This window comes from Ailuropoda melanoleuca, chromosome 16 (assembly GCF_002007445.2).
Source record: "Ailuropoda melanoleuca isolate Jingjing chromosome 16, ASM200744v2, whole genome shotgun sequence".
NCBI lineage: Eukaryota > Metazoa > Chordata > Mammalia > Carnivora > Ursidae > Ailuropoda > Ailuropoda melanoleuca.
In genome coordinates this window covers 4,504,724-4,530,970 of record NC_048233.1, presented here as the reverse complement: position 1 = coordinate 4,530,970, position 26,247 = coordinate 4,504,724, and the positions used below count along the sequence as shown (strand labels likewise).

The window sequence follows — 26,247 nt, the reverse complement described above, 5'->3', positions numbered from 1 at the left end:
TTTTTTTTTTTTTTTTTTTTTTTTTTTTTTTTTTTTTTTTTTTTTTTTTTTTTTTTTTTTTTTTGCTTGGTGACTGCGCCACTCAGGCGAGTAGCACCATCTTTAAAAGAAAAACAATCACACAGACAAAAGATTTAGAGGTTTTACTTGACAAATGGGTTTGGCATTCATCAACTGTGATGTGGCTGCCAAGAAAAGTTAATGTGACTTAGGCTGCATGAATAGATATGCTGTGTCTAGAACAAGAGAGGCACAGTCCAGCTCGAAGCTGTGCTAATCAGACTTCACACACTGGGCATTCGGTTGGGGGCTCCATGGCTCAAGGAAGCTAAATCAGGGCACATTGAGAGAAAAGTAAAGAGAATGGTGAAGGGACGTACCAAAAAAAAAAAAAAAAAAGGAGGAAGTAGAGAGGCATGGCATTAAACCCAAGGCAACCCCCCCTTTTTTTTTTTTAAAGATTTTATTTATTTATGTGACAGAGAGACAGCCAGTGAGAGAGGGAGCACAGCAGGGGGAGTGGGAGAGGAAGAAGCAGGCTCCCAGCGGAGAAGTCCGATGTGGGATGCCATCCTGGAACGCCGGGATCACGCCCTGAGCCGAAGGCAGACGCTTAACGACTGCGCCACCCAGGCACCCCCAAGGCAACTCCTTGAAGTCTTAATGCTGTTTTCAAATATATAAAAGGTTTTTATGTATGCAGAGGAGAGATAAGGTCATAGAAAGATATATTTCTGTGAGCCAGAATATTCCAAAGATGAAAGAGCTGTTTAGAGATCCAGCCAAGTTTCCTATCGCTAGAGGTGTTCTAACCTAGTTTGGGTAAATACATGGCAGGGACACTGTGACAAGGGTTTTGATCCTGGGAAAATAGGTGGTTGGATCAGACAAATTTCCCAACCCTGAAATTCTTCAATTCCTCTGGAATCTGGTGTTCCCCGAGTATGGTCCTCCCATGGGCTACTGAGTTAGGTACAAAATTGGTTTTGTACAGATTTTCAACATTCACATTTTGAGACTAGACCCTGCGGATGACAAACATGTCTGAGTGCCTAATCTCGTTGAGATAGCATCAGCCCAGATAAGACAGTTTTTCAGGATTTTAAAAGGAAACGTTCAATTAAAGACATTTGATGTTCTGAGACTTCAGCGAAAGGGTCAGAGAGGGTTTGAGTAGGTGGAGAAATCCTCACAGGGAAGACGAAAAAGTACATGTGTGCATCGGGCAATATGAGTGGTTTTAGAAATTGTGGTAACAGAGGTGTATGTACGAAGCAAACATAATTGCTTGCTTCTCTCCTTTGGTGGAGGACTATGGTGTGCCCGCTGACACGCCACATGCCACACGTGCAGAGCTTTTTAGAGTGTCTCTCACCATTAGCCTTCTCATGGCCGTTCCAGAGCTCCCCGCAGACACAGGCTTTGGGCTCTGCGGCTCCCGCTCACACACAGCCTGTGTCTCTAACAGATGGATCTGACAGGAGCTTTTATTGACAAAGCTTTCCGTTCTTCATCTTGCTGATGGCCTCTCACCTTTTCCCAACCCAGCAGCACTTTTATCCTTGAAACTAAGACCTTCCTCCCCTTGGGGAACAATGGCTCTTGCCCTCCACAGCCCATGACAATAATTACGATAATAAATAATCCCTTACATTTATTTAGGGCTTTGCAGTTCCAAATGCTTTTCACGCCTGCTGTCTTGTTTGTTCTTCATGCTAGTGCCGGGGGGAGGGGCTTGGGGGTGGGGGGACTCGGGGCAGGTGCTACCCTGGGATGTAAGGAGGTCAGAGTGCTCAAGGTCACACTGAGGATATGAGCTGAATCCGAGTTCAGAACCCAGGTCTTTAGAGCCCTGATCTGGTTTAGTGGTGTGAATGGTGTGAACAGCACCGTGATGCCCCCCATTCCTGGCGCTCATGTGTCTGACTCAGGCTGGTCATGAGTCCAGTAGGACTCATGCTCTGAAGACCTTCAGGCCTGGCCCGGTCCCCTAGGACACCAGCTTTATTCAAAAGCATTTCCAGAGGTTCGGTTCCATGGATAAGTCTGGTTGGCCTGGACCTGGGCTCATTGATGCCCACCTGGAACCCCAGGGCTTCCTTACAATGGACCCAGCCTTTGTTAATGAGGTCAGGAAGGAGGCACCATTCAGAGGCTACATCTGCCTTCCCCCATTTGTTTTTTTTTTTAGCAGTCTGCAGAATTACTTACTTTGTGACAAGCAAACAGACATGCAAGCATGAAAAACAGAGTTTATTAATTTAATCAAGTAAAACTTAGAGCAAAGTTAATATCACGCATTTAATGATGATATAGAATTGATGCTCTGTATGGTTATTAAGCATAAATGGTAAACAGCTTATATGGATGACTGTGATTAGTATTGTTTTATCAGAGAAAATCAATTTTTAAGTTTCTCTCATCTTACTTTATTAGTTCTTCAGTATTTATATAGTTGGAATCACTGTCTAAAGTTGTCCTTGATACCATTTGCCATCTAGCACCTGAATTTCTTTGAGCATAGGAAGGTAATTCCAGCAACCAAGAGAAGACTTTCTTTCTGAAAGTCCCTTCAGACAGTGCTCATTTCTGCCCTTGAGGTGTCCCTATTCAACAGCACGTACATTTGCTCCTTATTTCTCTCCAAGATTTTTTTATACTTACTGTGGGCTGGCTAATAACAAAAGTAACAATCCAAAACATCTGTCGTTTAGCAAGAAGAGATTTCTTACTCTTAGCCAACCAGACATCTCCTATGCCCCGGATGGTGGTAAACTCTAGGCTCTAGCTTGCGGAAGTCACCTTTTGCTGAGCGCATCCTGAGGCCATTGCCATACTCACTCGAAGGGTTTCTGGCTTTGAGGGTACAGCCAAGAGAGGGAACTTAGAGGTTTCTGCTTCAATATGAGTGACCTTGGCCATGAAGATTCGCACCAGTTCAGGTTTGTGGTTCCTACAGAATTGGAAGGATGCCAATCAAAATGGCTCCTTAGTCATGCACCGTCTGTGCATGTGGCGCAGGCAGCAAGTGAGGAAGGGACGTCCTTGGGCAGCGGGGAAGGCCTGGCACTGGACTGGAGTCCCGAGTGGACATTAGGGAGGTGGGGGTTAAAACGATGAAGGGCTCAGAGGAATAAACACATTGCCATTCTTGATGTTTTGTTCAGAAATCTCCCCAGTACCTCTTAGAACTGAAAACCAGAGCCCTTTCCTTTATTATTAAAGTGTCCTTCCTTGAATAAAGGGCAGAGAGGGCTTGCCACCATTTGAGTCTGGAATGGCAAGTGCCAAATTTTATAGTATGTGTATGTTCAAAATAAACCTTGAGAGCCAAGACATCATCCTGCTCCTGAGCCTGGATTCCCCTTAACAGGTGAGAAAGAGGACCAGGGGCGCTGAGCCAGAGAGAACCTTTCACTGCAGGTCAGAAAAGAGTGGTAACAGTGCAGTCCCCTGGGGATGGGGATGCTTTGGCCAGATAACTTCCATCTCCGTTCAAATGCTCAGCCTTCCTGTTTGAATTTGGACGTGGGTGGAGGGGGTCATTGAAAGGAGGACCTATTTGGGGAGAGAAGGAGGAACAATGCAGAGATGACCTATAAATTTTGTTCCCATAGGCATATTTGTCTTGGTCTCTATATAGGAGCAGAGGACCCAGGTATTTAGTTCCCATCCTATGACGCTCTTCAGTGTAGGGAGAAGTTGCTGGCAGGAGGGATGAGAACATCTCATTATCACCGGCCGCCTTGGACCAGCCTGCCTCTTGTCATGCTGTCTGCCTGGGGCCCTGTGCCTGAGATGGCATGAGCACTGGACAGGTGTGGCCCCTCCCTTCCTTTGTAGGGGGCGTGGTGTCACTGGTTGTCATTATCATGGAATCTTTTGACATCTTCTGAGAAATATGGATCACACAAGCACACAATTTTGGGACAGCCCTCTGACAGTGCTTTTCAGACAGTGCTGTTGGAGCCAGGTAGAAAGAAAGCATCCAAGTGGGAAGGAGATCAACCAAGAACCCAACCAGGAAAGAAACCCGCACAACACAACTTTATGCTGACTACAGGTGTAGGGGCCAGGGGACAATAGGGAGGTCTGTCTAGCGGAGACCAGGGGGCTCGTTGCTGAAATAAAGCGAGGTTGAGGAGGATGGAGCCAGGGAAGCCTCACTGAGGGGGGGGTCGTCTAGAAATGATGGCCTCCTCATCTAGGAGGAGGAGGAGGTCCTGCTAGGCCTGTGTGGTCCGCTAATCCTGAGGAACTGATCCTGCAGCTTCGGCGGACGGGACCTATGCAGTCACTGCCACCACCCCAAACTCCTGACGGGGTCCCAGTGCCCGAGCTCCAGGACTTGTGCTGTGGGATAAGGGAACTTGGGTGTAGACCTTATCAGACTCTCCTTCTGCCACCTCTGCAGGAAAATTGCGGCTTATGATGAAGAAATCCAGCATCTCTACGAGGAGATGGAACAGCAAATCAAGCATGAGAAGGAGCAGTTTCTTCTAAAGGTAAGAGCCTACCCCAGGGCTCACTCTGAGGGCCCGGTGGCAAGATGGTCTGCTCTGACCCCCCACCCCCAGTTGAAGATCGCAGTGCCCCCACCCATGGCAATGTGGGGTCCCTGTTTCTCTGCTTTATTTAGATTTTTCAAGGCATCTGTCACCCTCAAATGTGGCATTTAATTTCCTTCTTTATTTTTGTTGATTGGGGTTTGTCTCCTCCTACTAACATGAAAGCACCATGAGAGTGGGAATCTTTATTTCACTTGCTAATGTGTCCTCAGCACCTCAACCATGCTTGGAGCATAGGAGGTCCTCAACAAACATGTGTTGAATCACTGAATGAATGAGCAAGGGACAAAGGAATGAGCGAATAAAAGAACAAAAGGATGAAGGTACATGCATTTCCCATTATAGCAGCTTGAAGACAGGGTCTGACACTGGCTGGTCCCCAGAGCTATGTGGCAGGGCCACCCAGATGCAGTCCATTCCACTCCGTGCCCCACAACTCCCCTTCGGGGGCTATCGTTAGAGTCTATGCTTCCCATCCTTTCCCTCAGACACCTAGAAAATTGAATACCCAAGACAAGTCCAATCCCACCCTTCTCGGACACCATGGGAGAACATTTAAAACATACATCCCCTGTTCCTAGTCTGGCACTTAGCTTCCTACCAAGTCCTGCTGTTTGTCTTGGGAGGCCAGAATTGGTGAAATCCTCCCCTTTTCCAAGCTAAGCAGGGGCCTTTTAAAACAAAGATACAGGAAACTCTCTCTTATCCATTTTTGGATCATGCACTTGGTGGGTTCTCAGCAGATCTCGAACAGTAGCCTCCTGCCTTCGTTCAGGCTGCTATCACAACAATACCATAAATGGGTGGCTTATAAACAACAAACATTAGTTTCTCATAGTTCTGGAGGCCAGGAGTCCACACTCAGGGGGCCAGCGTGGTGGTCAGGTTCTGGTGAGAGCCCACTTCTGGGTTTGGCTGTGGCCTTCTCGCTGTGTCCTCACATGGCAGAGGGGGCAGGCAAGTGCCTGGGGGTCACTTTAATAAGGGCTCTAATCCCACTCATGTGGGCTCTGCCCTCATGATCCACTCACCTCCCACCCACCTCCTTGGGGCCATTCCCTTGGGGGTTTGGTTTCAATATGTGACTTCCGGGGATAGAGCATAGAGACCATATCATCCCCTGCCTCTCAGAACCGAACCTGGGCTATTTTCACAACCCCATCTCTCAATGTACGTTGGTTTGAACCAGTTTTTAATCTTATGCTGGTTGGATTACCCACACCAAGGCTCTGTTTATTATCATAGATGCCATTCAAACTGAGGTGGGGTTGGAATGCTTTCCAGAAAAATTCAGTCATATTCTCCAACTAGATCCCTCTGAAGGCTTTTCAATATTTCCAGACCCCCCCTTTCTTTTTTCGAGCTTTAAAACATTCAGCCTGTCCGCTGACCTTCAGCATAGTTGGGTGAGGTAAGGCAGACAGAATTCAAACACTTGTCATCCAGTGGACCCTAAAATAGTTTTCTGAGAACAGCAGCCTTTTTCCTCCCTACAGTGGGAAAGCCACTCCCTTGACCCCAAATGATCTACTGCTGGGCCATGACTACAGGTGAAAGACCTAGCTAAAGAAAGAAGCAAAAGGTGGGCATGGAACTGGGAATGGGAGGAGGTCGGAGGAAAAACTTCAAGGACATATTCAGATCATGTAAGGTGATGTGACGACACTTCTGTACCCCTTCGCCCACCCTCTGCTCCCTCCTTCCCCTGCTTCGTACCCCATGCCTTTCAGGCCCAGTGCTTAGATGTACGCTTCTTGCGGAAACATGGAAACTATTAAGATGTGTTTGGCTTTGCAGACCCAGGCTTTTGCCTGGTCCCAGCGTGAGGACAGTGGTGTTACAGTTTAAGACAGCATGGGAAGGGCTGGCCCTTCTGGCCAGTGCTTGGATCCTGCCGCTACACAGAGCAGTTTGGCCATGAGGGAAAGACTTAATCGCTTGCACGCTCCGGCTCCCGGATAAGAGACTCCCTCAAGGGGCGCCTGGGTGGCTCAGTCGTTAAGCAGCTGCCTTCAGCTCAGGGCATGATCCCAGCATTCTGGGATCGAGCCCCACATCAGGCTCCTCTGCTAGGAGCCTGCTTCTTCGTCTCCCACTCCCCCTGCTGTGTTCCCTCTCTCGCTGGCTGTCTATCTCTGTCAAATAAATAAATAAATCTTAAAAAAAAAGAGACTCCCTCAAGGCTCTGCGCCAGCAGGGGCAGTAAGACACACTGCAGGCCCACTGTGGGGATGGCAGCATCCGCGCTGGAATTCTGGAGCCGTTCCCTCTCACCTGGCACTGTTCACGGGGCGCCCACTCTGTGAGCAATGCCCCAAGCTGAGTGAGCGGGGTCCCTGGTAAAAGTTTGAGAGCAGGCTTTGCCTGGTCCAACCTGCCTCTGCCATTGCATGTGGGGACGGACAGGAGGACCATCACAGGCCCTCCTGAGCTCCATTTACCTGACTGAGAAGGAGCTGAGGAGCCGGCTAGCGTCTACAGATGAGGGGACGAGGAGCTAATCCTGAGCCTTTGAACGCAGGTGTCCGAAGGCCTGTACCTGGGAGTGGTTGCACGTCCCCCCTCCCCTGGGGGCCATCGTGCCCAACCTCCTAATCCTGGTAGCGTCCGGCATCCCACGCCGTCCTCCTGGGCCGGCGGCTCCCCAGGGCTCCGGTAGTGAGTTACGTGCCCGTGATAACGGTTTTCTCTCTTCCTGCATGCTTTGCATCTCCTTTCTGCCTTCAGGAGAACAGAGAGCTGCAGGTGGCCTGCATATTTTTGTTTTTATCCTGTGAACAAAGAAATAATGATAGACGAATGAAGTCAGTCAGCTGGGTAAGGCCAGGCTGGAACCCCAGTCTCCTGACACCCAGCTGAGGGCCTTTACAGCAGACCAGGCTCCGTGAGTTTCAGACCCGACAACCCACACGGTTCTCTCTTTACCCCACCCCCAAGCCCCTTCACACTTCGTCACCAGCTTCCTGAGCAGGGAAGCCTAGTTGTAGGGCAGGAGGGGAGGGGCTGTTGAGCACAAGGGCAGAGACTTCACGAAGAGCAGGACTGGGACACCTCAATCATGGTGGGAAAAGGCGAGGACCGAGACCCTCAAGGGGAGGAAGGAGATGCCCTGTGTTTCCTGAGCAAGGGCAGTTTAAGGGATCAATGATAGTACCCAACGTGGAACAGAATATCCGCCTTAGAAGGGTATTCCACCCCACCCCCATTTACAGATGGGGAGATGGGGGCCTGGGATTCACACGCAGGTCCCTGTTCTGTCTCTTTGTCAGGAATCTACCACTGACTGATGCTGCATCTTTCTGGGGCGGGGGAGGGAGGGGGCGGTGCACAGTCATCGGTCATGGTCAACTTGGTGGGAGTCGGTGTCATGCCGTACGGAGCACTTGCCATCCTTCCGTCTTGCTGGGCCTCACTGCCCGGCCAGGCAAGGGCACCGCAGCCCTGGAATGTTGTGGGAAGGGCTCCGAAGTCCAAATGGGTGGGTGGGCCCTGCTGTTGAGTGGGTACAAGGTAGGGGAAAAAAATCCCCATCCCAGGTGCATTTGGGCTCACGTGTCCTTCTTTCCCACCTGGCAGGACACGGAGAGGTTTCAGGCCCACAGTCAGGAGCTGGAGCAGAAGCTGTTGTCAAAGGAGCAGGAGCTGGAGCAGCTCATCCAGAAGCAGAAGCGGGTACGCCTTTGTCGCGGCCTCGGAGCCCCTGGCCCTTCATCTGCTGCTGAGTCTTGCCCACTTTCCCCGCTGTTCACTGGAGGATTTGGGTTTGTTTGTTTGTCTGTTTTTAATCCGAGAAGAACCATGAGCTGTACAAAAGATAGCGTTTGAAATCACAGGTGATCCCAGGATAAAGCCTTCACCTCCCCAGTGCCAGGTGTTAAATTTGGGAAAGTTGCCAAGAATTCTCCCTCGAGGCATCTGAAGATATTGTCCTATAATTATGCCCAGGAGTCCATAGTCTCTCACGGACTCTGGGAAACAAACTGAGGGCTTCAGAGGGGAGGGGGTGGGGGATTGGGATAGGCTGGTGATGGGTAGTAAGGAGGGCATGTATTGCATGGAGCACTGGGTGTTATACGCAACTAATGAATCATGGAACACTACATCAAAAAAAAAAATTATGCCCAGGAGCCACCAGAATGCCAAAATATTCACTCGTTCCTGCATCGTGTGTCAGAAAAGAGGGGGATGCTTAGGCACAAAGGACATAGTCTCTGATGCTTTGGGGGAGGCTGCAGACAGTGATGTCTTCCTGCCAGGATGGCCACGGACACCTCCAGTAGGAAGAGGTTCTTCAGAGATCAGTTTGTCCATCCCTTGTCGTCCTATGTGCCCAGAAAAGGTCCGTCAGGCTTTTTTGTGGCTGTTCCCATCACCCCCCAGGAGGGATGCAGACGCCAGATGTGCCTCCAATGCGCCTGAGCCCCAGGAGGCAGTCTGGGTGGTTCACGGCATAGGGCTGGCTAATGACCCCGGGAAGACTGATTACCTGGGCAAACCTCACGCTCACTGCCTCCTCCCCAAAGCAAGCACTTGTGGGGGAGAGAGGCCAGGGTGCCACTTGGCCTCCCATTTTGTTTTGTCTGGCGTTAGAAGGAATCCAGCCCTGGACAGACCCAGACACATTGCTTCCATTTGAATAGAGAGGGCTATTTTTAGCAACACATTAAAATATGCTTGAAGCTGCCCCATGCTGAAGCTAGAGACTGTCCCATTCCTGCTGCTACCCGACCTATGGATTTTGATTTCTTCCCTCTGCGAGCAAGATCATTTCAACTCCAGGAACTGCCAGCTGCCTTCCCCTTCCCCTGCCGCAGCCCTAGCTTCTCCTGCTTTCTCCTCCCCACTATTATGCATTAAGTTCTTACCAATTAGACTTATCCCTCACATGAATGATTGCCACTCGATTTAATTACTGCATGCTTGCCTGATTACACAGGCACCTCTTGAGAATCACGCAAAATTCCTTGTTGCTGCTTCCTCCTCCCCTTACTGGCCACAATCATTAAACTAAATTTATTATGATATATTTGCCTTGGTTTGATTCCTCCTCTGCAAAGCAGAATCACCAGCCAAGAAAAGCTGCACTTACACAAATGCAGGGTTTTTTTAGTTGCTTTAGGGACATGAAACAAGGTATGTGTTTGGTTTGACCTGTTTTAGCTGTTTCCTAAGAATTTCCAGGGTTTTTGGCCACCATACAAAGTTTTTCTACATTAAAGAAATTGGCCTTATTTAGCTGAGAGAAGAAAAGGGGATAAATAGACTTACTGTCAGCATTCAGACCTGGGAAGGATGGCTTTATGGGGAACACCACTTAGCTGCTTTCCACGTCCATCAGGGCTGAAGGAGACAATTGGCTGAAAGGACAAGAGGGATTGAGGTTGGCTCTAGAGACCACAGATGGAATGGCAATGACCAGCATTATTGTCCCTGGGTTGGGGGACACAGATGCATTGTTGACCTTCCTTTCCTAGCGGTCTTTTTGGATGGCGCCGCTCTCTCTGGACTGTTAGGGAGCCCTATGGAGACAGGGGAGAGATGAGATGTGCTCTGAAAGTTCCTCCTTGCCTCCAAAAGTGCATCCATGTAAATTAAGGAGCAGGACAAAGCCTGTCGAGGCTCCGGGGCAGCGAGGGCTGGCATAGGTGGAGAAAATGAGGGGAGGCGGCGGGCAGGCCAGACCAGATAGTGGCTGCTTATCGTTCCCTTCTGTTCCCCCACTTTCCTTTCCAGCTGGAAGGCCAGTGCGCCATGCTACAAAACGATGAGCATGAAACCAAGGCCGAGAATACCAAGCTGAAAGTCACAAACCAGGAGCTGGCCCAGGAGCTGGAGCGGACATCCCGGGAGCTCCATGATGCCCAGCAGCAGCTGGAAAGCCTCCAGCAGGAGGCCCGCCAACTCCACCAGGAGAAGGAGATGTGAGTGTGGCCTTCACGGTCTCCTGCCACTGGCGTCCAGCTCCACCCTCTGCTATGAGCGTGCCGTCTCCTCTCTTGGAGACCCTGTCGCTTTGCCTGTTACATGGGGCTCCTTGCTCCCTGAAAATCTCTTCTGGGATCCTGAGTCCATTAAGCAAGTGTGGCAATCATAATCTAGGATTCATAGGCCATCTACAACCCTGTTCTTGGAAAATTTATTATGTGATGAGATAGACCTGTTATACAACCAACAAATATAAGGCAATCATTGAAAAAGGCCGAGTGAGCAGACAGACCACATGTGACTGTCATAGTTTATTTTTTAAGATATTTATTTATTTATTTATTTATTTATTTATTTGAGAGAGAGAGAGCCCACGCACGAGAGTGGAAAGAAGGGTAGAGAGAGAGGGGGAGGGGGAGAAGCAGACTCCCTGCCGAGCCCGGAGCCTGATGCAGGGCTCCATCTCAGGACCCTGAAAGTGTGACCTGAGCCGAAACCAGGAGTTGGTCGCTTAACTCACTGAGCCACCAAGGCGCCTCTGTTTATTTTACTTAAAAAAATTGTTTTTAAAGATTTATTTGAGAAAAAGGGAGAGAGAGAGGTGACTGTCGTAGTTGAGAGACTGGGAAGACCCAGGACAAGAGTGAAGCAGGTAAGGCTTCTGAGGTCAACATAGAATGTGATTGGAGTGTGTGACAGTGCCCTGGAATCTTCGCTGCAGTCTGCCCGCTCTCTCTTCCATGTGGGCCCAGTGCGGGGAGCTCCGCGTCTCTCAGGGCCCGGTTCTCCACTGAGCTGCTTTGGGCGTGCAGCCAGTGGGCTTGGCCTGCCAGGCAGTGGCACGTACGAGGAAGGACCAAGGGCTGGGTCTGCGTGCTGAGCCTGAGGAGCTTCTGGGGGACCAGCCGTTTATCTCGTCCGGGGAGCATAAGCTTCTGAGAACAAACGCCCTCCTTGGCGTGCCCAGGGACAGGGATCTCCCTTGTCTGTTTGTTCACGCACTTACCGTACGTCCCTTCACTTAGTCACTTGTCAAACATGACTTGAAAACTACTCTGCCCTGGTTACTGGGTCCTGCATTCCGTGTATCACCCCAATGTCAGTAATTTCACATTATTCCATATGAACTTGATAGTGCCCTTCTGTGGCAGGTGTCTGTGAGATCCACTCTATGGTTGAGGAAGCCGAGGGTCAGGGGTCTTCAGTAACTGTCACACGATGCTCAGTGCTAGAAGCTTCTGGCTGACTCCCCCATAGCGCATAATAAGCCAACCAGAAAATACTCAGGAGTAGGACTGGCCATCGCTCACTCATTATTCACTCGTTCCCTTCATTCATTCTGCAGAAGGTCACGTGTGCCTGGCCCTGCGCCAGGGAGTACAGAGTCTGGTTTCAGGGGGCAGTATGGCTTAGCAGTGCTGAGTTTTACATACGTTCACCTTTCCTTGTTTGAAAGTGAAAGCCCTCCCTCTGTCTGACTGCTGGCGACATTTGGGTCCATCAGCCCAAATCCCCTTGTTCTGCCTGCGTCCTGTGTGTGCTGTGCTGCTTGGGACTGATTGCCTGGGGTGAGAGGGAGCCAATGTGTTTGCATGTGGAGTTTTGCCCTAGGAAGATTTCTCTAGTTTAAAAAAAAAATGTATTCCCGAGTAACTGACTTAAAACAAAACCCTTCACTCCGATTCTTGGATGACCAGTGGCAGGCCAGTGTATTTCATTGTAAACGAGCAGAATCAGTTCCTCCTCATTGAGAGCAGGCCAACATGGCACAGGCATTTCACTTTACAAACAGAATTAAGGATTCAGCCTCTTAAAATTCAATCAAGTTCTAAAACAACAAACATCTGAAGGCACAAGCATTAGAACAGCAAATGGAAATAAGCACCCAGTGCTGGGGTATCAAATCACAGCATGAGGATTAAAATCTTTCTGAAGTCTTATCTTAATTAACCAAGCCAGAGACACAATCTCTGGAGGCTGGGAATTGAAAAAGAGGGTTAGGAGGGAGAGATAAATGATTTCAGAACCTTCCAGACTTGTTTTCATAAAACCCACAACGTCTTCTACAGAGAGTGTGCTGGAGCCCGGGAAGGAGTGTCCTGCTAGGGGGGTCAGGAGGCAAGGGCAGCGAGAAGCCTTAGCTTGTTCCCTGTAGAGCAGAATCCCAGACCGACCGTACTGACAGAACCCGAGTGCTCTAATCCACCTCTTCATTTTATGAACGAAGAAACTGAGGCTCAGGGAGGTGCAGTGACCCCCCGAACGCTACACAGCCAGTTTGTGCCAGGAAACAGAGCCTAATTGTCCCAATTGCATGCATTCCCCCCCAACAACGTCTTGCTGCCTGATGTTGTACCAGAATAGCTGGGAAGGGAGAGGATGGAATTGGGAGATAAGAAGACTTAGTCATTTATCAGCTAGAATTCTGAATGGGCAAAATTAATTTTTCTCTTCTCTGAAGATGCTCAAGGAAGGAGAAGTTGATTTTAAAATAAGATAAAGAAGGAACAATCAAGCAGGAGAGATAATATAAAGATGAAGTTCAGCTGAAAAGCGGTACCTCTCTGTTTATTTTGTTAATGAATTTTTGTTTGGGGTAGGTAGTTTATGACAAGGCACAGAATTCCAAAGGCACAAAAGGATATACACTCGAAAAGAGGCCTGCGTGCCCCCCGCCCCACCCATGACTCCGGGCCTGCGATCACCCAGAGACCACCAGTCTGTGGTTTTTTGTGGATCCTTCCAGAGTGTTCTGTGCATATACAAGCACACACACGCACACACACACACACACAATTTTCATTTACGAAGTGTAGCACACTGTTCTGCATTAGCCTGCATTTTCACTTGACAGCTTATTTTGGAGATGCTCCCTATCTCATGCCTCTCCAGAAAACAGAGACAACCATAAACCTCTCACCAGTCACTCCTATGAAAACTGCCAAGTTCTTTCCCTCTCAGTCCACATATTACCCAGTATTAACCTTTATGATGTCTAGTTAGAAGGACTTTGAAGGTCATTTGGTCAAATATCCGAGTATCGTTTGGTTTTTCAGGCTGCCTTTCTTTTTGTTAACACACAAAAAGCCTGAATATGTGTGTGTATCTAAATAGATGTATGTTTCCTGGACAAACAGGTAGACATAGATTCGCAAAAATATGTAACAGATGTGTGTATGTGCGGGTGTGTTTGTGTGGCTTACAGGGCAAAGACCCGACTGCCTTGCTTTTTAAGGAAATGGCTCCTAAGTCAAGCACTCTGTGAGAACACAGACCTCAGATTTCCAAGGAGTGATTGCCCTTAGCTGGGGCAAAGCCGTCTGCTTCCGGCTGAGAATCAGAACCCAGGGCTGGGACGGGGGAACCACAACGCCGTCTCCGCTGCTGGGGCTGGGCAGCGGCAGACAGCTGTGTTCACTTACTGCTCATCACAGCAGAATCCTAGACAGGGACTTGGGGACCCTGTTTGGGTAACGGAAAATACATTGTTTTCCCTCAAGTTGAAATTAAATATCATTGGTAATAAAATGTTAGGACTTTGCAGCACTGCAGGAGCTAGAGAAGTTTTGTTGCTAAATTAGGATTGTCTGAGGTGAGCTTAGAAGTTGATTCAGTCTGTTATTGTTGTAAATTGACTTTATAATTATTCTATAAGGGGGAAAAAAACCACACCGATACCTTTTAAAGAATCTGATTATGGTGAGTTTGGCCCAGGTCTGGATGGATCGAGCAAGCAGGTGCTGTTTTCTCCAGCTCAGCGATGACATTGAAGGGGCGGTGGTGTGTGTGTGTGTGAGGAAACCTGTCTTTGCCCAGCCCGGTGTGGGCACAATCCGGGGAGTCCAGACAGCCTGTGGAAATGCATGCATTTGTGAGGCTGGAAGATGCTCCCTACACTAGAACCTTTGCTGTGGTTTGGAAATCTGGAACTACAGACCTTTTGCAGTAAGCTTAGGGGTGATTTAAACATTTCTAAACCATGGTGCAGAGCACAGAGGGAAGGATGGAGGCAGAGTTATGAAGTTCAACACGGCTTATTTTTCAATGTCACCCAGTTCCGCTTTCCCTTTTTCCTTTCTTTCCTGGAGGGTGTTGAATACCTCCCTCCGACTCACCCCTTCCTTCCTCTCTTCCTTGCTCCACCCCTGCCTTCCTTCTTCCCTACCCCTCCCTCTCCTTTTGTTTCTTACTGCTATTTGTTGACTGTGCCTTCATGCTGGGCACTGGGTTACATAGAGAGATGCAAACAAACCTGACCAAACCAGACACAGCCCCCGCTTCACCATCTGAGTTGCTTTCCAGACATCCCAGCTACCTCTTAGCTTCTCCCTCCCCTTCCTCAAAACCCCTGACGTGATTGACACGTTCACACTAGGATATAAGCATCTGATTGTGGTCAGTACATTTAATCGCTGCTTGATGGCCAGAGATAAGAAATCCTAAGTTAAAGAAATGAATGGCCAACAGTGGAAATTCCAGAGATCTAGGAACCAATTGAAGACTTATAGGGGAAGGTGGGGAAGGAGGAATGATTTTTCTGGAGCTCCTGGAAACAAACACAACCTGCGTCAGGGGAAAAAATACAAGTCCTGCTCTGACCCTCCAGGGTGGGGCTGGAGAAGAATATTGGCTCTAATTCCCTGAATTCTGGGCAGAGCAGGACCACCTGGAGCCTGGGCAGGCAGTACAGTTATTGCAGAGCCCTGTTCTTGGGTTTGGGAGTAGGAGGTCCTAGTCTAGGTTAGAACCCTGGCTCAGGCATGGCTTGTCTGTGTGACATGGGGAGAGTTACTGACGCTTTGACTGTCTGTGTCTATGAAATGGGGATCCAAAGAGGGCATCTGTACTGATTAAGTGAGATCATGGCTGAAACCACCTGCATATAACAAGTGCTCTCCAAGGGAGGCATAGTCCTCTAAACCTCCCTGTCCCCAGTGTGGGGTACTGCGTGCTGGGTTCCAGTGGGAGGGTCCCGGGTATCCAATGTCAGTACAGCCCCTCACACCGTGGTAGCTTACATCCCCGGAATGGAAGCTCAGAAGTGCCGTGTTTGCCTCTTCCTCAGGGAAGTGTACCGCGTGACGGAGAGTCTGCAGCGTGAGAAGTCAGGGCTCCTGAAGCAGCTGGATTTCCTGAGGTGTGTGAGTACCACTGTGTTCCGAGAGCGCATCCCAGGTGCCTTGGGTTGGAAGGGCCAATCTGAGAGTGCTCCCTGCCTCCATTGTGCACGGTCAGAGCCGCTGAGAGAATGCCCTCATTCCTCTGATCCCCAGCATGTCACGTTTGGTCCATTCATACAACATGCTCACATCTCTCTCCAGTCTGTACCTCTTCAGGTAGGCTCTGCCTCGTTCTTCGTGGCGTCTCTCACGGCACCCTGTCTGGTACTTGCTGCGGTAGGAGGGGAACTGAATTTCTTGAGCTCTTCCCCTATGGCAGATTTGGTACCCTTTGGTACCCTTTCGCCTTCAACAAAACTAAGGAAAGGGGGGCAGTGGCTGATACAGAAATTAACGGAGGAGGAAATTGAGAGCAGAGAAATGAAGCAATTTACCAAAAGAGACACAGCTCTTCACTGCAGGAGCCAGAATTGAGATCCGTATCTGGCTGATTCTCTCGATTCTGCCATATTCTCTTAATGTCTGTTGAATGAGCAAATAAATCACAAATAGAGCACAAACAGAGCAAAGGAGTTTAGAGTTTCCTCAGCTTGCTAAAACTCACTGTAAATTCAAAGCTCATTGGTCTGGGATGTGCCAAAACCAAACCCAAAACAAAACCTGTGTGTGTAAAGATGGGATTTTCACTTTTGCCGGTGAGGTTTCCAAGTTACCGTACCTTCTGTCTGCCCAACACCTCTCGGGAATGGTGATGAGGCACGAGGTGATTTTTCAAGTGCAGTGAGTGTCTTGAATCAGGGACACTCTGACTTGTTTTGTTTGTTCGTCTGTTTGTTTAGAGAGCGAGTGGGGGGGCAGAGGAAGAGAGAGAGTGGATCTCAGGCAGACTCTGAGCTGAGCCGAAATCAAGAGTCAGATGCTTAACCGACTGAGCACCCAGGCGCCCCAGTTTTTATTTTGTTTTATTTGAGAGAAGGTGAGGTTACCGTGTCTGGCATCTGTGATGCTACCAAATGGAAAGTGCTCCGAACTGAATGGGACGTGGCCAAGTTCTAGTCCGTCTGAGAGCAGGTCTTGATTCTTAGGAAGGCTTTCATGGAAGGAAGAGAACAAGATGTACAAGGACAAGTTTTTGAGGCTTTTTTCCCCTTTTTTCTATTGTACTTAGAAGAAAAGGACAGATTCAAGCGACTGAGCAGAGCAGAATAACAAGGCAGCTTTCTACATATGGGTCTTCTTGATGGAGACCAGCATTTGTGCAGAATCACATTCCTGATGCCTTTCCGTGCGATCGCATGCTTTACAAGCCCAGACTCTGCAGCGGGTGACAGCCCAGATGCGGCAGATTTTTCCTCCATAGCGAAATCACCAGATAGTGACAGAGAGCAGTAGGGAAACGGAGTCAGGTAGAGAGATAATGCCGGGGCGAGGGATAGTGGGAATGTGGAGTTGGAGATTGAGGGGAGGAAGGGAGTGGAATCGGGATGATGGCTGGGATGTGACAGTGTGAGGAAGGGATGAATGGAAACAATTTCAGGACACTCAGGAACATGTGCTTGGGAGCCCAGCATCTATACTCTAGGGCTCCTTATAAAACTTGAGTCAGATCACGACGCTAGGCTGCCCCTCCGCCCCCACCCCCCATGGCCTTATATCTCTTTTGGAGTAAAATCCCAAGTTCCTGCAATGGCCCATGAGACCGTGAATGGTCAGGTCTCTCCTTGTCCCCCCCACCTTTCTCTGACCTCATGTCCCAGTTGCTCTCCTCTGAACACTCTGATGCCCTCTCTTCTGTTCCTCACACACATCCAGTAGAGCCTGAGTCCAGTCTTTTCCCATCGCCGTCTCCTCTGCCTGTGACACTCTTCCCTCAAATATCAGCATAGCTCCTCTCTCCTCCTGCAAGTCTCCACTCAGATGCCGCCTCCTTGACCACCCTTGAGATACCACTGCTCTGTCTGGCACTCTTTTTTCCACATCTCTGCTTGATCTTTCTCAATAGCAATGACCCCTGTACTGAAATAAAATTCCCTGGGGACAGCAACTCTGTTTTTATTCATTGGTTGTAACCGTGATAGTTAGAACTGTGCTTAGCATGGAGTGGGTGCTCAGGGGACGTTTGTTGAATGACTGCTTGCATGCTGGAAACGAATGGTTCGGAGAGAGAACAGGTATGTGCACCCAACAGCAAGCTCACAGGTGCAGCTGGAACTCCCGGTCACCCTCTGGGGAGGCTCCCCCGAGTGGTAGGATCCTGAAGGGCCATGGGTAACACAAGGCCATTCTGTCTGTACCCCTGCCTCCAGCTGACTTGCACACAAACTACCCTCTGTCACCATCCCTAAGGAAAGAGATCCCCCACACTCCCTGGGCCTCCCACATCAAGCATTTCTCAGCACCCATCTCAGTGGCAAACTGGCTGCTCTTGGATCTGTCCACTGCAAACACCATGTCTGAATCAATTCCCCTTTTCTATTTGCAGGGAAAGGAACAAGCATCTTCGAGATGAACAGGACATACGTTTTCAGGTAATTGCCCTCTGCTCCTTTTCCCGACAAGATCTGGCCCACTGGCAGCCAGAGCCTGTGCTGGGATAGGCCCAAGAATGTTCTTGACGTCTGGCTCATCCTTTCTGTGTGAGCAGACAATGGCATGGATTTTTTGTTGTTGTTGTTGAAAAATGCAGGGTGGCCTTCTGAGGAGCATTGTGTCAATTTTCCACGAAGTTCTCACGTTCCCTTTGGCATAAAGAGACTAAATTATTTGGGAGGGTCTTGGATCACTTGGACATGGCCATGGCAGATCTACCCAGGAGATGGCACAACTGAAATGTCATGATCATTGAACCAAAATGCTCACAGGTTTTTTTTTCTTCATGAACATTTTTAATCTCTTGATGAACAATTTGCATTTTTTATACCATCATAGAACAAATGAAAAATGTATATTTCACTCTTAACGTAGGTGATTTTAAGTACACATTTTTTACCCCATGGGGGACCCCTGCTCCTCCGTACCTGAACAGCACACTTAAATACTCTCCCAAATAGCACAGAATCCAATATGGATTTACAGGTCTTCACTTGGAGGTACGTTAAACAAAATCCAGGATGCCATGTTCTCCTACTCATCTTCCCCTTTAGATAGGAGCCACTGGATGCTCCAAAGGGACAGAGAAGGAGGATAGGATTCACTGATGCGAACTTCCTAGTCAGCAGAATCTAGCACATTGTGAATTTCTCATGTGTCCCTGGGCACGTCATTAGCCTGCCCGACCATGGCCCCAGCTCTCACATGAGGAAAGGGAATTCCTATCCTTTTTTCCATAATATAGGGATTTTTGAGAAAAACTCTTGGATAGAGGAGGGTCATAGGCTCTGGGCCCTGAGCTGGACAGTGGCCTGAATGTGGTCAGCATGAAACAGCTGGTTTACAACTGCAAATACTGGGGGGACCTTGTTATTACCCCCATTTCTTTCCTGTCACTGACTGGCAGCAAACTTCTGTACCACCCACCTCTATGTACTGTCAGAGCAAGGCTTCAGCCTACACATGTTTGTTTGATTATGATAATGGTTATAATTGTTTTAGAAGTAACACTGAATTTATTTTAAAACTTCCAACCAAATGTCATCCTAATCCCTTGACCTCACCTTCCTTCACCTGCCAAACTCATTTTGCTTTGAAAAGGAAATGGAATTAAGAACCCTAGTGGGGAATAGAAGAAAGAGGGGTAAAATCATGTTCATGCTGAATAATAATTAAAGATTAATTTGGAACCATTATAGCCATACCTTCAGGGGCCCTGGGAGCAGTGCAGCCCCTCCTTCTCTCATTAAGAATCACTGGCAATCGTGGGGTGGCTGGTTAATGAGAGATTCTTCCTATGATCTAACTCCCCCTCGCGTCCTGGAAGACATCTGCTGGGGAGCTCTGTGAGCAGTGTTGTAAGCCCTCACTTGCCGCGGGGTACTGGGCTGATTGGTCCTCCGGGCTGGTGCCTTTCTCATTTCTGGGGCTTTGGAAATAACGAGGAGCTGGAGGCACAGATGAGTGTGATTTAAAGATGTGCAGTCATTTCTGTCCATAAATACTTCCCTATGCATTCCACATAACCTCTTCTTCTTGTCATCTTGCTGTGAAGGGCAACAGGGAGGACGCCGGGCTCTAAACTGTGTATTGATTCATTCTATTAGATTATGGGGTGGGAGATGGAGGGATCCTGATGAGAAATAATAGCTAAAGAAAGAGTAAGAGAATGCTAACAGGGAGACTAGAACATTGCTTCTTACTTCAGAATTTGGTTTAGAGCCTGACCTTTGAGGTGGGAGAGTGGAGCCCTTTCTGCTCAAACACTGGGACAAATCAGCAGGCGTGGATCTGAGGGCATTTTGTGTTTCTACAGAAAGATGAGGCAGCCAAGGCAAACACAGCTGCTTCCAAGGTGAACTGGAAACAGAGATCTGGCTCGGTGATCGGCAAATATATGGATGGCAGAGGGATTCTTAGGAGGTAAGTCATCCCCAATTTCTTCATTCATTCTGTGTTCCTTTGTCTTGCACTCATTGGGAGCCGGCTCTGAGCCCATCAGCCCTCAAGAAGTGGCCCGGGGGATGCCTGGGTGGCTCAGTTGGTTGACTGTCTGCCTTCGGCTCAGGTCATGATCTCAGGGTCCTGGGATTGAATCCTGCATCAGGCTCCTTGCTCAGCAGGGAGCCTGCTTCTCCCTGTGCCTGCAGCTCCCTCTGCTTGTGCTCTGTCTCTCTCTCTGTCTCTCTCAAACAAACAAATAAAATCTTTTAAAAAATTAAAAAAAAAAAAGAAGTGGCCCAGGCTGGGGAAGCCTGGAGTCAGTTGCACTCACTCCCCTTAAATCTAGGAGGACATGTTCCTTCCTATTCTGACATTCAAGTGGGAGGAGGACTGGGCAGGGCTGGTCCCTGGGACAGGACATCATCTTCTCCTGCGTGTCTGCAGATAGGAACCAAAGAGGTGCTGTAGATCAGCAGAGGAGAGACAGACAGGAGGAAAGGGGTCAAGGGAGAGAGGTGGAGCATGGCTGGAAGATACTCTGCTCTCTGTTGGGCGGAATGGATGCGCCTGGTTTTCCAGGGACATGACTGTTTTGGCTCTGAGGGGTAATTGACGTGTGGGATGGCGTCTCCCAATAGTTGAGCTCCTTTACAAACAGGAATGGGGCCTGTGCTTGATAGATTCCTCTCAATGCTTCACATTTAATTACTTCAAAGATAACATTTTTTTGTTGCTGTTAGCACAGTAATCGAGTTTGAGTCCCTAGAGGAGTGGCTCACCGCCCATTGAAAAAGACAAGCCAATCCTCCGCCTTCTCTTCTTTTTTGGCGTGTGTTCCATCCACATAGATGGCCACAGAAAGGTAAAGGCAACCCGACTCCTAAGAATCAAAGGCAGGGAGAAAGTGCATGAATTTGCTCATCCAGGAGACCCTGAGGACAGCAAGCATGAAATACACAAAAGGAAAAAAGGAAGTGACTCTGGAGATGTTGATGAGCTCAATGGTCAAGTCTTTGGACCCAATCGTCCTGAACTCTTTTTCTAAATAGCTCGACAGAGGGGCACGGTGGTGGCTAGTTGTTTGAGCATCTGACTCTTGATTTCAGTTTAGGTCATGATCTTGGGATCCTGAGATTGAGCCCCGTGTCAGGCTCCACACTCAGCACAGAGTCTGCTTATCCCTCTCACTCTGCTCTTCCCTCTACTTTCTCTCTGTCTCTCTCAAATAAATAAATAAAATCTTTAAAAAACTAGCTCAACAGAGGGATACAATTTGGGATCCAAGTTTCTGCAATAATAGTTGGCCTTTTGGTTGCTCAGCACTGAATATATTCATTCAACAAACATTCACTGATTGCTTAATCTATACCAGACATTCTTTTGAGTTCTATGAAGTCTCCAAAAATAAGTTAAACATGAGGCCTGCCCTTAATATCCATTATTGAGTGCCTACTATGTGCAAGATATTATGCTATGTTCTAGGTATAGAATGGTGAGCAAAATTGGCGCTAGCTTTCATAGAGCTTAGGGTGGAGGAAAGGAAACAGACAATAAGCAGGTAGGTTACAAATTGTGTGCCCTGAGTTCCAGGACAGACTTTGGCAGAGGCCCTGGTCTCTGCTGATCGTACATAGCCTTTGGTAGCAAAACCAAAAATAAATTTAGTCATGCTAAGCTAAGGATATTGGAGGATGTCAATAGTGCTTGAGAAATTCCTGCATCAAAAGCTTTTTCCAAGAAATGCTTCATTTTAGGGCTCTTTCAGTGGCCACTTCTTTTTTTCTGGTTGCAAGGCCTTTCAAGAAACAAGCTGTGTCTGTATGTGCACACTTGTTTGCATGGGCATGCACGCGTGCACTCGTGTGTGTAAGCAGAGTGAAAGTGGATGGAATACTAATTGTGTTCCAAAGTGGATAAGCAGTCCGTAGGCTTGTTAGACCGTAGAAAAAAATTTGTTGGAAAGAAGACAGTCAGCTTCTATTAAAAACTATGATTTTATAAATAAGTGGGAAGGTCCCTGAATTGCTACAGAATTCTTTATTTTGTATCAAGGGACCCAAATTAAGTCACCATTTTTGGGAGCACTGTATCTTAATTTATCTTTTAGAGCTGCACTTAACTTCGGCACAATGATACATGCAGTTTTTTTCCCTTTCCCTTCCTATTATGGGTCCTTAGGAAGAATAAATGGTATAAGCCAGGGGGCAAAATGAAGGGAGCCTCCCTGTTGTGCATATTCTGTGACCTTCATCTACCTTATTTTTCCTTTGGCCCTGTCACCTCCTCACCTAATTTGCATTCCATTCTCCTTTCTAATCCTTGCATGTGTGTGTGCATGTGTGTTTCAGTTTGGGACTCAAGGTTCTCCCTGTCAGACTTCCATTTAAACCCTTCTCAGCTTTTACTGCTCCCAGAGACCTGAACTCCTGTGCCAAGAAGGGTCTATGAGGCCTTTGCACTGAAAAGCCCAGTTCCCTCCACCTCCTCCTGCTTTTCCTTGTTCTTGATGCTCAGATGCTTCTGGAAGCTTCTGGAAACAAACATGCACATAGGCCACTGAGGCCACGTACTCCTGACACTGACTGGCAGGGACATTGAAAGAGAAAGAGAAAGGTAGGAAAGGCAGCTAGAGGTGCCCTGCCTGGCTTGCTTGCAACCCCAAGCCCAACCACAAATGGGCAGCTGCTTCTGAGCCAGTGGCGGGAGCTCCTCCCAGAGCAGCAGGATCCCCTCACTCACTTTGCCGAGGGCTGCTTTGCAAACACATCTGTTTTTATGCGTTGTCTTATTAGTGAGGTAGGCAGGGCACATGAGCCACATTTTATGGTGAGGAAATTGAAGCTCGGAAGAGTTGAAGTGTTTTCCCTAGCGGCACAGTCAGTGAGGGCTGGTTTTGGGACCACAGCCAAGGCCACCTGATAGTTAATTGAAGATGTTTTATTTCCAGATCTTTTATGCTCCTTTCTTCACATCCTTTACTCCTTCTTTTTGGCACTTCTCACAGCTTGATGAAGTGTATTTAGTTGTGCCATTACTGCTTCAGCCCCCCACTAAGCTGTGCATTCCATGAGGATGGGTCTGTGTCCATCTGTGCATGGCTGTGTCATTATCTAATTACCTGGTGGTAATCATCACCACCACCCTCATCGTCTTCATCATCACCATCACACCACCTTCGTCATCATCACACCACCTCCATCATCATCATGATACCACATCCATCATTATTGCCACCATCATCATCACACTACCTCCATCATCTTCATCACACTACCTTCATCATCATCACATCACCTCCATCAGCATCATCACCACCACCTCCATCATCACCACCACCTTCATCATCACACTACCTCCATCATCTTCATCACACCACCTTCATCATCATCATCACATCACTTCCGTCAGCATCATCACCACCACCTCCATCATCACCACCACCTTCATCATCACACTACCTCCGTCATCTTCATCACACCACCTTCATCATCATTCACATCACCTCCATCAGCATCATCACCACCACCTCCATCATCACCACCTCCATCTTCATCATCATCATCACCATCACCTTATCTCCTTCGTATTCATTAAGCACTTACAGAGTGTGTTGGGTGAATGAGCTGCAGAATGCAGGGTCTGTTTTTCTTTCCTTTCCTAGAGCTCTCCACCCCCAAGCTGTGATGCTCTTCAGTTAGTTGTTGTCACAGAGCTGTCAGACATCTCTCCAGTTTCCATATTGATATATTGTATGTTATTCTCCCATCTTTCTTTCTTCCCCACCCCAAAGTAGCCAGTCAGAGGAGGAAGAAGATGTGTTTGGCCTCCCGAGGAGGAGAAGCTCCCTAGGCCTGAGTGGATATCCCCTTCCCGAAGAGGAGCCAGGGGCTGGGGGTCCGCTCCCCCGGGCACTCCGCAGAATCATCTCCATTGAAGAAGACCCCCTGCCCCAGCTCCTGGATAGTGGCTTTGAGCAGCCATTGAGCAAATGCCCAGAAGAGGAGGAGGTCTGCCAGCAGAGGGTGGAAAGACAAAGCCAGCAAGCCAGACCTTTGGAACCCATGCCTACATCTCCCCGAGGGCAGCCTGTTGGAAAAGAAGCCTTGTCTAAGGTAAGGACACATCCTGTGTTGGTTTGTAGATGTCACTCTTGTTCCTGTCCCTAGCATTTGAACCCAAGAGCCCCAAAGGCAGTGCAGAAAGTCAGACGTGGCTGGTCTTATGAATCACCCTATTTATGTCCTTCAGATACCAGCTTGCCCTGTTGAACTGAGCGTAACCGGGGAGACTCAGGGGTCCTTGTAAATTCTCTTTATGACTTTGGTTGTTTGCCCCTATGTTCTCCTTTCTGTTTCAGATTCAAAAGCATGTTTTGAATGGCTACTTTAGACAGACACTTTGCTTGGCTCTTAGCATAAAATATCACATGTTTTTAAAATTGCACATCTTCTCTTACATTTTGTAACTGTTCTCAGCAAGGCCAGTTATGGCCTTTGTAAAGTTTATGTCATCATTTTTGTCTAGGTTCCTAATCAGCTAATCATCCTTTCATTCTCAAAGGATGCCCTGCCTATTCCTCCCTTCAGGGTGCTCCTCCTCTCCCTCCTCCCTCCTGCATGCCCCACAGGGCTTCCTGCTCAGCTGCGGGGGAAGGACGCCATAGTAACCATCTTGCTCCGGTTCATGGTGATGATGGTCCTCACCTTGTTTGTGACCCAGGCTCAGGAATAGACTCCTCCAGCCCCTCACCTCTCACTGGATCCTCTGAAAGGCTACAGAAATATCCATGACAGTGTGAAAGAGGCTTCTCCCTATACACTGGGGCAGCCCTCTAGGATCAAGCCCTTGCCACTTGGACATCTCCAAATGGCCGTGTTAGCATGTGTGTCCAGCCACTGCCGGGACTCCTGCTTGTCGTGTGCCCTCATGTGGGTGCTTGACTCCACCACATGCAAGCCCCGGACGGAAGCTGCCGCAGACGGGAAGTGTGCTCTCAGAGAATCACGGGGCGGCTTCACCAGAGGGCCTGCCCTTTGGAAGAGGGCTATGAGGCAGGCCCTCCCATGCAAGGCTACTGAGTCATCAATCGGTACAGCCTTTCTGGAAAGTAGTTTGATAACAGGGATCCAAGACCTTCGAAACTCCACATCCTTTGAACCGGCACTTCTCCTCCTAGCAATCTTTCCTAATAGCCAAGTCCAGACAAAGATTTAACTCAAAAATCATTATGTATATTAGCAAACACTTGAAAAAATTCAATAGAATATTATAGCACTGTTAAAAATCATATTTTCAAGGGGCGTGTGGGTGGCTCAGTCAGTTGAGTGTCTGCCTTTGGCTCCGGTCCTGATCCCAGGGTCCTGGGATTGAGCCCCGTGTCCAGCACCATGCTCAGCCCTCAGTCTGCTTCTCCCTCCCCCACCCCTCCCCCCACTCGTGCTCCCATGTTGCAAGCGCTCTCTCTCTAATAAATAAATAAAATCTAAAAAAAATTCACATTTTCAAAAAACTTTAGTGACTCAGAAATATTTACAATTTAATGATATATGAGAAAGAATAAAATTATATACAATATTTCAAATCTGTTTAAATAAAACATATATTCATTCATCTATATAGAAAAAAGCCTAAAAGAAAAGCACCAAAATATGAATAGTGACCACTATTGGGCGGCAAGGTAGATTATAAAGAATTACTATTTTCTTCTCCACTTTTCTGTTTTTCCTAATTTTAAAAATTAGCATGTATAACTTTTATTTTTTTTAAGATTTTTTTTTTAAGTGGCAGGACAGAGAATGGAAATAGATCTTCCTCCAGCCCCCTCCCCCCAATCTGGTTATCACACTGTGGATTGTCCCCCCCAAGGGGACACAGGTTATATGAGTGAACATGAGTAGCAGTTCACTGTGCCTGTGAGGTGGGGCCTGCCCAGAGCTGGACCACCAGTGTGTTGATCTCCTTTGGCCTGCAAAACCCCCTGCTCTTCCTAGAACAGGGCCAGCACAGCCTCTGCAGCCAGAACCATCTCCTTCTGCTCCGGACTTCCCATTCCCCACCTGTAGACATGCCTAGGAGCAGACAGATTGTTGCACTGGGCTTTA

General features: G+C 48.3%; 1 protein-coding gene across 16 annotated transcripts in view; it reads left to right on the top strand.

Annotated features, from left to right (window-relative positions):
• The window catches only part of CRACR2A (calcium release activated channel regulator 2A), a 132,196-nt gene that overhangs the window by 82,790 nt on the left and 23,159 nt on the right, over positions 1–26,247 (top strand). For 14 of the 16 annotated variants that reach the window (XR_004621191.1, XR_004621192.1, XR_004621189.1 and 11 more), the window contains 7 exons: positions 4,415–4,505; positions 8,145–8,240; positions 10,302–10,489; positions 15,559–15,630; positions 18,096–18,141; positions 20,019–20,125; positions 23,937–24,258. Coding sequence is in view for 12 of the 16 variants with exons in the window: in XM_034644970.1 (XP_034500861.1) it covers positions 4,415–4,505; positions 8,145–8,240; positions 10,302–10,489; positions 15,559–15,630; positions 18,096–18,141; positions 20,019–20,125; positions 23,937–24,258 (922 nt within the window). In the remaining 4 variants the exon portion in view is untranslated. The remainder of the gene's footprint in view (positions 1–4,414; positions 4,506–8,144; positions 8,241–10,301; positions 10,490–15,558; positions 15,631–18,095; positions 18,142–20,018; positions 20,126–23,936; positions 24,259–26,247) is intronic. The other 2 variants (XM_034644972.1, XM_034644973.1) reach the window with 2 other exon arrangements.